We start from the raw sequence: 12,246 nt of genomic DNA on the forward strand, positions 1-12,246 counted from the left end.
GTGGATACACTATCTCTATTAATGTCTTCAACTAAAGAATAAATGTCTTGTTGGATATGCTTTATCTAAACACAAGTTATTGAACTCAATAGAGAGGTTGTTGGGTGAAATTCAAAGGCTTGTGAAATACAGGAAGTCAGAGTAGGTGATCTAATGGGAATATTTGCAAAGACTAATCTTAGCCTCAGGATACTAGTCTCCTTGGGTTACCTTTTCAGTCAATAGAGAGTTTCCTTTAGAGAGCAATTCAGAATAACTTTAGTGCTCTCTTTGCCCCTCTCCACTGAGAGCTTCCCTCTCTCCACTGACTGCAGAGAAAAACAGAGGTTAAAGGATAGTTGAAGTAATCTGGGGTTTGTTTTTCTTTTTCTACAAAAATACCACCACCATAAAGTATAAAATTGCAATTTTATTAAATATTTGGGAAAGGGCTTAGTGGGTGTGGAGAGTACTGGGACCGAGATGGGCACAGCTCTCTTTTCACTCATTAACTCTTGATAAACTAATCTGCTGATACTGGGAGCTACACCTTATTCCTGAAAGATTATCATCCATGAAGAGAAGCTGGAGATTAATATGGTGCTTCTACCCTACCCCCTTAAATATCCTACTTTAGGAAATCTGCATCCTGTCTCCATTTTCCTCTCTTTTTGGAGAACAAAGAGAAGAGATTCAGAAACATATTTGGTGGACAGGAGTTGTCTTAATTCTTATGTAACCTACCACATCTAATAAACTTGACTATTTATTTGGTGCTTATTTTAATCTCTGATGCTGCTATGGTATGGGTATATCCTTTGATATATCCTCAGCAGGGGAGGGATATCTTCCTACACTAATTAGTCTATGTGACACACTCAAAGTAAGGGTGCTTCTTGTCTTAAACACAGCAGATTGCTGAGTAACTGCCAGAAAGTACTTAAATACACCAAAAAAAGGCCAAAGTGGCTACGAACTACAATGGGTGACAGAACTTCCTTCAGTGCAGTTTCTAAGACAGTTTGTGTAAATTCTGTTACTCTGAATGAAAGGGAAAAGATGCCACTACCCATTGGCCATGCTGAACACTCTCTTCTGTGATCATTTTACTACTGCTACACCCCTTCTTAGTAAAATTTAAACACAAAAAATACAAAATGTTAAGTTCTTAAGCCTTAATTCTCTCTTTTGTGAGCCAAAGTCATGCAATCAATAGCACATTTTTTTATTCTTCCTTCTACTATTTAAAATGTTTTTTAAATAAATCAAAAGGTTAAATTGCACCAGTCCTTCATTAAACTGGAAATTGATCCTAAAATACTATTTATTAAAATCCATACAAAACTAATAGAGGGATATTTTACAACGCTGCAGCAGTGGTTGTAAATGTTTGCCTGCCATCTAGTGGAATATGCAACAGTTTCCAGTACTACTTCTATTTAGTCTCTTATTTTGTGTTTTACAAATGTTGGAAGGGCTTAAAAAATTACTGACATAAACACGAAAAACATGTATGATAATGGTACCCTCTCAATAAAATTATTAAGCAGCAAAGTTGAATTGTTGCACAGACAAAATAGTAATTTTTGTGGGTATCAAGGTATGTAGCACCAATCAGATTCTGTCTGCTGATCATCCCCGAAGTTGGGACAGATAAAGCCAAGGAAGTTGAAATTAGGGCAAAGAACTGCCTGTGGCTTTTTCCCTAAATTTTTTTTGCTAAAACTAAAAACAGATGCCAAATTTGACTTAGACACATCACAGGACAGCAATAGCAAAACACAAATAAAATATGTATTTTAGAAGAATGAACGATATCTCTGGTAATTATGTGATCTACACAAACAACACTGGCATACATATACCAATGCATTGGTTGCATATACTGCACGATATAACATTCTAAAAGTATTTTAGGGATACCTAAATAAAGAAGTCTGTGCACCAGAGCAGATTTGAACATACAGGATATTGCACAACTCCACTTTCTCTGATAGTTGTGCACATATGATGACCAATCAAAAAGTTCCATCAAAACCATTTCCAGCAGAAAAGTCAATCTCCAAGAAAACTATTATTGAATAGTGCCTGATTATCTTGAGGAAATATTGTAGAAATGAGTGCTGAGAAATTGGAAAACATTGAAGCCTGACTCTCTCTAACAAGAGAATTAAAATTGAGGGGAGAGGAGAGATGAAAATAATGAATTGTGGCAGATGTAGTTGTCAGAAAACCCAGCTCACAGAAAATAAATGGAAGCACAAGACAGAACAGCAAATTATAAAACGACACCAAAGGAAATCTTTGTAGTTTTAGTAAAATTATTTTCCTTTTTATTTCAATTATTGTTATTTTTCAATATTTAGATGAAGGAAAACAACTTGTTTTAACTAGTGTCCTCCCATGTGAAAACAAGAGGATTTTCCCAAACAAAATCATGTCTTTATTTCCCCCATCCAGCCACAGTTCAGATGGTCAAAGTCCATATTCCCTGTTGATTCATGTGCTCTATTGCTATTTTCACTAACTTTTGTAAAACTTCACAGGGTCAATGCTGAATTTGGCCCAACATGTCTAAAAATGGAACAGCTGCTGTGAAGCCATCTAATGAGAGCAGAGAGTCAGCCACAGATGGACAAAGACTGGTGGCTTTATTCCTGATATCATGCTTACCAGTGAAATGCACAGCCTGAAACACCATGCTAAAAATGCAGGCCAGATTAGCAGTCTGTGTGTGCACCAGAGTTATTTTTCTGCCTTCGATGAGTGCAATCATCACGGCATGGAATAAACAGCTGTGCACGTACCTTGAGTTGTTCCTTTATGCCTGTGACAGGGTTTACCTGAAGTGAAGCTAAACAAACATTCCTTTTTGATTTAGAAAAGCACTTGCTCTGTAAAGAGCCTGAGTTTTTCTTCAGTCTGTATCTCTGTATATCCAATATCTTACACAATTCAGAGTGTATCCTGAAGAAAATAACGAGGCTCCTCTTTACATATTCTAGGAAATGATTGTCCAGATGTTTTTGTATGTTTACTTCAAAATGTGCAAGACCAGTGTACGATTCTTCTTTAAATCCCTCATTGAATTTTATATGTGCTAGAGCATTGTATTTGCAGATTTTTAATATTTTTCCTTAACATTGATCTTGCACCACTTACGTACCAAAAAGTCTCAGTATTTATGTACATACTATTTTAACAACCTGGAGTTTTCACAGATGTGAATCACAAACAGTAAATAACTACCTGCTGCTTACTATAGGCTTTGAATTCAATACAAGTTTGCTGGTCACAGGAATGAGACTATTCCTCTGTCCTTCATTAGCTGTCCCCTCACAAAATTCCAATTAATCCTGTTCACAACCATAAACTGGTTTGGGAGCAAAACGAGAGTGTGTACAGAGCAGCTTTCTATGTAAGATGAAACGTCATGAGGAACTTTTCCAGTAGCCCAGGAAAGTGGGATGGAGTGAGAGCTGATAGCTCTTTCTAGTCACATCCTCACCAGCTACAACAGGCAGCAATGCAGGAGGGGTTGGCAACCTTATTGTCTTACCAGGTTCAAGGCCAAATGCTGAGGCAATGTGACCACCTAGGTCTCTCTTTCCTCTATCTCCGGTCCATTAAATAGGAAAATAACTGTTGGTATATTCAAATATATAATTTTGGATCTGGTATACAAATAAAATAATCATAAATAAATTCAAGTTGGGATGTCCCTCAGCCTCTTGACCCTCCTGAGGCCTCCTTCCCTACTAAGGGCTCCTCGTGGCTGCTTCCTTGGGCAACCACAGTACAGCCTGGCATCATCTTCTTTGCTCCTTCATTTCCCATCACCTTCACTGAAAGTTAAATTTGAGCATTAAACTCCCACTCGCATACATAATGAAACCACTAAACTCTTTCAGAGATCTATTTTCATGAGCTGGTCTCTTCTTACATGTAGAAATTGGAGGTAAAAAAATAAGAATATTTATAAAGTAATAATAAAAGTGCCTAGTCTCAATATATTCCAGATTTTCAGTGCAGATAATTAATAGTTGTGGTGTTTGGGTTTTTTATTTTGATCAAGGGAACATTTAAATATCTTGGAAACCAGGCTTCCATTTATCTTACTGACAGAAACATCACTGATAGTCATCCTAAATATTCCTAATTTTCTTCATATTACTTGGAGCTGTTTTACGCTGCCCTTCACAGACTCTGCAGTCAAAAGGAACTGCTATAGCCAGCCTCTCTGACACCCTGCAAAGAGGTATTGTAGACTTTGCCCCAGAAACTGGATTAAAGCATGTCTTTTAGAAGTATTTTAAATTTCATTTTAACAACATCAAGCAGTAGCCAGTTGTCATTTCCCTAATATGCCATGTCAAAGTTTACTTATTTTCACTCCTGGGACTCTGTGTCTTACTTTAAGGTTTGATTTCTCCAAAAACACCTACTGAATCTGGTTTTATCTGTAAGGTTAAAAAGATGTACCCACAAGACTTCCTTTATATTCAAGGGCATAACTAGGGTCATTATGTCTCTTCTCAGCTTCTCTTTGAGAACCTGCATACCCCCTGAATGCTTTGATACCTCTTCAGGCTTGCTCTCCCATTCCTAAAGTTTTATGGCTTCATTTAAATTAGCCTTGTGCTTTCTTGAAGTATAAACAGTGGGTCTGGAAGCAGCAAATAGACACCACTATTGTTTTACTTCACTATTTCTACTTGATGAAGCTATTTTCTGTAAATAACCATTCTCTAATAGCCATTTTCTCTCATTCCGTCTCTTGTACTTGACTTTTTTTATCTTTCATTCTTTGCTAATAAAATCCCAAATTTATCAGTTGGATGTTTGCTGCTATGTGAAGTGAATGGTCTGCAACTCTCTGTCCTTGCCCTCACTCTTTTTAAAGGTTGAAATTACTTTCATTCTTTGAAACTGTTTCAAAACTTTAATTAAACAGTAATATTTCTGGCTCAGAGTTGAATCTTCAAAGCAAAGTAACCTGCCAAAGTCCCTAGCTCAGATCACACATAGTAATGTAAAGTCCCTCTGTTCAGCATTAGATCTCTTTAAAGCAGGTTGTCTACAGCCATACTACATCACAGATCACTGCTGAGTCTTAAATTATTGCAATTTTTTATGCCTTTTAATTTACAGTATATTCAAATAATAAGGACTACAGTGTTCCTATAGCATGAAACTATGAGCATGTAAAAGCAGATGGGATGTTTGAAGGTAGAAGGTGTTGGGGAAGAACAGAGGCTCTGGTATGCAGCCTGCAACAGTGCACAAGTTAAACTCAAAAGCTGATGGGTTCAAAAAGCAAATTTAGGATTGAACCACTTATTTGCTCACCTAGAGAGCAGCAGGTGGGAAAGAATATTGGGGATCCTGATAGTTATCAAGCATGCCATGCTCTCTGCAGGGCTAGATTCACAATTATGCTTAAACTCACAGTAAGAGTTGCTTATGTGACACTGAAGACACTTGGTGTAAGAATCATGCATTTTATTCACAGTCACTGAAAAGGAATGAAAATAAATAATAAGCTCCTGCCCCAGGTCACCAGTTGTCCTTTTCAGTCTTTGATACATTGTGTGCTGCATGACTTGCTTATAATTAACCTCAAAAAAGGGATAAAACAACAAAATTTCCCAATGATAAAATTAGTGATGGTAGCAAGACTACTAGCAAACTGTGATGAACTGGAGAAACACACAGAAGATTGATTAGGAAAAAGTGGCAGATGGAATTCAGCACAAATAAATTATACATATGGATATAAATAACTATAGTTCTTACATATGAAAAAATAACCTCTGAGCTTATCACTCTACTAAAGAGCGAGATCTTGCAGTTACCATAGATAATGCCATGAAAACAGCTCAACATTCAGATCAAATTTAAAAAAGCAAGTCAAATATTAGGAAGTACTAGAGAAGTAATAAAGAACAAGAAAGTAATCAAGCAGGCCAGTACTTAACTTCACGGCTAATGTTGTGTGCAGTTTTGTTTTCCTTCTCAGAATCTAATATACGAGACCCAGAAAAGTTTCATTTGACAGTAAATACAGAAGCTCCTCCACACTTTTGGTCACTCAAATGCTAATGCATTTCAGTTTAGAAGATGAAATCTAAAAGTGACTTCCATATCTGCAGAACATGGCATGGTAGATAAAAGTTTACTGTGCAAGGGATATTAAATTAAATCAGTGAAAATCAGACTCAAAATGAACAAGAAGTGGCAATTTTTTATGCAACAGAAATCAATTGATAAAGGCTGCTACTATTCAGGAAGCATATACAGTCCAAAGGAAACTAGACAACTACTGGAAAAATAGCATTGAAAATTACTAAATAGACAAATCATATGATGTTCAGGAAAGCCTGGAATAGAAGACTTTTGGAAGCCAGGAGAACACAGAAGAAAAGCAACCAAATGTGCTTGCATTGTTCTTATCCTTCCTCAGGCAGCTGCCTTTGACTACAAAAGAAGCTATTGTGTTAGAAAAAACAACTTTGGTCAGGACCTGTATAGATATTCCTATGTTTATCTTCTCTGGAGTTCCAAGAGCACGTTAAGTAAAGAGCACAGAGGAAAAGCACGTGCTGTTTGCTCAGCTTCTTGCTTAAACGTAGTAGAAGGTGATGTGTGTTACAAATGCAGCCAAGACGTCTCAGTCATCAGTGCCAAGCCTCAGCACTCATGTTCACATAGTGGGGTGATAGACTTACCTTGCAGCACAAATATTTCCAGTATGAAACTTCCTACTAGAGGGATTTTCCTTTTCATTTCTCACCAGAAAGAAGAAAAAAAAAATCCTTATTGTATTTGTTATGGATGGTACCCCAAACGAAAAGCAGTCTGGAGTTCTCTTACACTTCTTTAACAGTATTTTCTCTCTTTAGTACATAAAGTAACCGATGTTACCATTTAGTTCCACATAACAATGAAAATAATGCACTTTTAGTTTTATATACACCAAAGTGAGGTTTTGAATGTCAAAGACATGCCCTTCTTCTGTAATTCTGCAGGACAAATGGTCTGCCAGAAAATACCTAAATGCATAAAAGCAGTAAGCTTACCAATGGTAAAACGGCAGATGCAATTTAATGGACAGCTCCAGAATTATATATAATTTTATAAATTACGTATAAACTGTCATATTGCAGTTGCAAGCTGGTCTTAAGCCTTTCAGGGACATTGTACCCAAACCAAAATCAAGCTACCAAGTTAGAAAAAGCCCTGGGAATATATAAAACTAATCAATAGAGTGACATTCAAGAGAAGTCATCAGACTTACTGTATTACTCAAAGATTTGGCTGTGGAAGAAAAGGAAATGCAGCAGCAAAACCATATATTCTAATAAAGTTTCATTATTATTTTGGGTACATTTGTTATAGTTTATAGAAAATTTTCAGAGTTTAAGTTTCACAAGGGAAATCTCATAGATTGAGATGTGACTCCTAAGACCAGCAAGAATGCTCCCCAAGCCTTCTCTCATTTTTGTCATGTAGTACTGATTCTAGAGAAAATTAAGCAAGAGAGCTAATTGCACATTTGTGCTTATCTGACCCGGACTTTTCATTATATTTTACTGAATTTTCAGATTTCCTAAGATAAATTTCATCGTTGATATCTTTTCATACAGTCAATATTTAGGTTATGAACATTTAAAGTCCTTTGTAAATTGATGCTATGAGTGTGCAACATGAAACCACTTAAAAATTCGCCAGTTTGGTTATTTACAGCATCTTCCCAGACTGACATTTTGGCCAGGCTAGCTGGAAATAAAGTGATTCAGTGCAACATAAGTATTTTTCTATTCTCTTTGTCAGCAGTCTGAAGTATTTAGCTTCCTTTATTGCCTTATGTAGAGCTATGGTCTGGAGCATGTGATATAAACTCTTCAAGTAAAAAGAACTTCTTATCTCTGTACAAATATAAATTTTGGCTTAACTAAGATTCCAGGTTCATTTCCAAATGTGCTTTGTCTTGTTTACCCTGCAGTTTCCTTTAGGTCCCATTAGTGCTACACTTTGAAAACAGCTTAACAAAATATCGGAAAACCTTTAAAAAACCCAAAAAACTTACACAGCAGCAGATGAAGAACACACAAGAAACCATTTTCTTATGAAGTAGAATTCCTAGGTGCACAGATACTTACTGGATATTAACACTTGTTTTGGCATCAGTGAAGGTTTCCAGTGCTAAATAAGAAGATATTTCTGTACCAAGCAGCTGTTTAAGATTTAACTGGTACTCATCAACCAAATCAGATGCTTCACATGTATGCATTGACAACTGTATTGCAGTAACAATACAGCCTTTAAATTTTTAGATCCTGCAGTCAGAAGAGGTGTAACACACGTAGCATCTGCTCTCCGTGAAACATGCCATGTTCTCTAGAATTTAAATTTATACACATATCTACATGGATAGCTGAAGAATTTTGTTATCTAAGTTAAACACTTTTCCCAGCAATTTGAATCAAAATCAAAAGCACAATTCATTACCCACATTATTAAAAAATGCTTTATTTATTACTTTCAGCTTGATACTTAAGTTAGTGCCCTTACTCTAAATTAAAGTCCATATGGGCTTCATTCCTATCTGGACCATAAAGCAAGACTAAAATTGCACACATAGTTTTTCATCAAAGCAAAAGATAAAACCCATGATATACTATCACTTCTAAAGGATGCATTAACAAAGCTACACTCATTACAACAAGATTTGCTGGTACACTCTAGTAAATTCAACGAATGTACAAGATCTAGCGTGATTTTAGATGTATAGGATGCCAAAGAAGAGCAATTGCACTACGTTCACAAACAGTTCACAAAAATACCAAGTAATAATATTACTGGTGAACTTTTTAAAGCTATTATATACACCATTCTTCTCAAAAGTATTACAGAAGTACTCTAAAACCTTCACATACACTTATTTCACTTTTTTTTTCCTTAATAGTGGCAATCTTCAGAGCTCCTGGTAAGTTTAATGTGGCATTCTTCTTATGCAGAGATCTTCTCCCATGTCAGCCTGTCATATTTTCAGCAGCCTAGAAAAAAAATTATTCCAAGTCACCAAAAGAGACATCATGTAGATTAAATTTAATCTTTTCTTGTAACTTTTTAAATTTATCTAGAGAACTTAAGGATCTAAAAAAAAAGCTACTTAGGAAATTTTTTCTAATGAACACTACTATTTTCTAAAAAAATAATGTCGTCAACTGCCATTACCCTTTACTAAAAGAGCCTATTTACTGCTGTTTGCTTGTGTTACATTTTGTATCTGAGCAGCTTTTATTTTGTACATTTTACCCTAACACTTTCAAGAAAGGCTCAAATGCATAAATAGAGTAACCTTTGGAGCTTACTTTATATAATTTATGGTAATTATTACCCCATCCATGCAGATAAGTTATTGACACAAAACTCAGAAGAATGACACTAATCACAACTGCATAAATCATACTATTAATTATTTGGTTAATAATATCAGTATTTTTGTTACTGAGTAACTCCAGTCAACAAGGCATAGTTGTTGAAGACTTACATTGGTAGATTTTAAACCAGTTATGCGACAAACAGGCAAAGGAGAGCAGGAAATGGGAAACCAGTGAAGGCAATGGAAGAAGTAAAACTACCCTCAATTATTTATATACACGGTTAAATGCATATGTAAGCACACATATAAGTACAGACAAAAATACAAAATATGCATGAGCATAGAAAAATGTTAAGTCAAAAATAAAGCATGAAGTCTTCCAAAACAGAAGCAAGATATAGGTTTCCCCTTTTAGCTCTCAAAAACAACCAAATATAAGATGCAGTAGTAAAAAATCCTGACAGATATTTAGGTAGACAGTAAAGAATGAAAATTCTTTAAAAAGCAAGTGAGTTTTTTTTTTAAACCATGGTTACTCTCTACTAATTAAAAAGGTAAATACACACATATGAAAAGCCCTATATATACACACATGACGAAATCCCCTCTTTTCTGGTCTTTGGAAAGGTTCAAAGTACATGGTAAGAGGGTAAAAGCAATATGTTAAGACGTTGTTAACAAGCTGCATGTACCTGTTTACAAGTTTACTGCTGCATACTGTTAGATCTGAGGCTGTAGAAATGAGGTGATATTGGCTAAAGGAGAAATCTATCAGTGATATTATGCACGTAAAGGGACAAATGGTGAGTATAATAAAAATTTGAGTCCTGGTTGTGGTTTTTTTCTTCAGTAGAGTTAGTCTTAGTTATTTTTTTTTCTATGAAACATGTTATTTGTACCACTTCCTGTTTCATGTTGAATTCAGTTGTATTCATTGCCTCCTCTATTGAACAGTTAATTTCCTTGATTTAAAAATGGGTCATATTAAAATACAATTTGCAAACGGAAGTCTAGCAAGTTGCATGTACATCTGACACTTAAAAACAAATGTATAAGGTTTTTAAGCTAGAGCATTACCTTTAGAGCTTCTGTAGCCTTACGCAGTTCTTTAATAACAGAAGATAATGCTTCTGGATTTATCCCTTGTTCACAAAGCCGCACACAAATAGACAATGTCTCCATATCCAAGCCAGTGTTTAATATTCTTGAAATCTCAAACAGAACTGCAACAGGAAAAATGAAAGCACTTTAGTCCCTACAGACTATGAAATTTCAATGATCAAGACTGTTCTTCATCAACGTTTAGATAATAGTGCATTTTCCATATCTGTTCTCAAAAGCCTTACTTCGTCTTTAAATCTGCCTGTTGTCCCTCCTGTCTAAATCATTCCTGCAGAAGTGGAAATAGGGAAGTTGTCAAGTACAGTTACCAGAACTCAGATTCTCTGTTCTTCCCAAAGAAGTCTCTCTCTACCTGCACAAAACGGTTTTACCCTCTTGCAGCATCAGAGGAACCACAACGATCCTGCTAGTCCTGCCTTGCCTCCAGCAGCAGGTCACAGCATGGAAATCAGTGGCTGAAATGCTAATTTTTACACTAGCTCAACTCATGAAGGTCTGTATTAAAAAGCCCTTTTATAACAGCAGCAGTAACTTCAAGAGAAGGGAAGATGCTAAGAAAATAAATTAATAGCACTATCCCTTGTACATTCTCCCTAGCCTCTACTCCCTGATTTGGGCATCTTCAGAGAAAGGCTTCACATTTAATAACCCCCAACAGACTGCGTGGCTGCGTTCCACCCTGCATATAAGCTTTTGGTATAGGCATTTTGTGGAATTCCAGAGTTTCACACTACACTGAGAAACAACTCCAAAACATGCCAGCTTTGATTCCTCATAGTCAGGCTGAAAGTGAGCACCGGATTTTCACTCACCTGCTCACATTTCTCACGGCTTATCAATCTGCAAAGTATTTCCCAGTACCCAGTTACAACAGTACCTGGGTTTGGGGCTTTTTTCTTTCCATATCAGAACCTATTTGAGTTCTGTAACACTGACTACTATCCTCGAAGCTTTTTCACCATGTTGTGGTTTGGGTTGTTTTGGGTTTTTTTGTTTTGGTTTTTTTTTTTTTTTTTCAGTTTACTTCGGTGTTCTGACATGAGCCACGAACAAGAACAGAACACCGGGGTTCCGAGATGGGTTCGGGTGCTGCCGCTGACAGCATCCCAGGGCCGGTCCTTCCCCGCTCTCCCCAGGCGCACTTCCAGCCCCCTGGCTTAAATCCAAGATGCACAGAGCCAGGTCACTTACATTAAACGTTACAAATAACGAGAAACGAGAGCAAATACCTATGTATATATGCACATATATAAGTAAATACAGACACTAAGAAACCCCCTAGTATTCTATGTTAAATACCTAGCTAAAAAAAACCCCCACAAAACAAAAAAAAAAATACAAAAAAAAAAAAGGAAAAGCCACATCAGGTCCAAAGACACTCGCTCTGCGGGGGTTGAACCGTTTCACGAAGTCACGCGAAGTAAAACAAAAACTGCTACGCGCTGCATCTTTCGGCAGCCACAACCCGCGCTCCTCTTCCCAAGAGAGGCACCCATGTGCATGGCCCACAGCGGGGCCAGGCGCTCCCTCTTCCTTGCAGCCTGCGCGTCCCTGCCCCGCGGCTGTCACGCACCGTCCATGGTCTCCCTCACGGCGTTCAGGCTGGCGGCGTTGCTCGCCATGGCGACCCCGCCGCGCCCGGAACCGGAACGCCCCGCGCACGCCCGGGCCCGCCGGCCCCACGTGACGGCCCGGCACAGCAGCGAGAGCGCGGCGGGGGCGGGCTTTCTTTGAATTCGTGCGGCGGCGCCGCTGGC

General features: G+C 37.3%; 1 protein-coding gene across 1 annotated transcript; it reads right to left on the reverse strand.

Annotated features, from left to right (window-relative positions):
* Positions 1 to 8,495: 8,495 nt before the first annotated feature.
* MZT1 (mitotic spindle organizing protein 1) lies at positions 8,496 to 12,188 on the reverse strand. The gene is made up of 3 exons (XM_014870943.2): positions 12,063 to 12,188; positions 10,445 to 10,590; positions 8,496 to 9,038 (listed from the first exon to the last, which is right to left on the reverse strand). Exons 1-3 carry the CDS (start codon positions 12,109 to 12,111, stop codon positions 9,015 to 9,017), a joined length of 219 nt encoding a protein of 72 aa, XP_014726429.1. The 5' UTR covers positions 12,112 to 12,188; the 3' UTR covers positions 8,496 to 9,014.
* Positions 12,189 to 12,246: the final 58 nt, after the last annotated feature.

The sequence above is a fragment of the Sturnus vulgaris genome, chromosome 2, assembly GCF_052056855.1.
Source record: "Sturnus vulgaris isolate bStuVul1 chromosome 2, bStuVul1.hap1, whole genome shotgun sequence".
NCBI classification, from domain to species: domain Eukaryota; kingdom Metazoa; phylum Chordata; class Aves; order Passeriformes; family Sturnidae; genus Sturnus; species Sturnus vulgaris.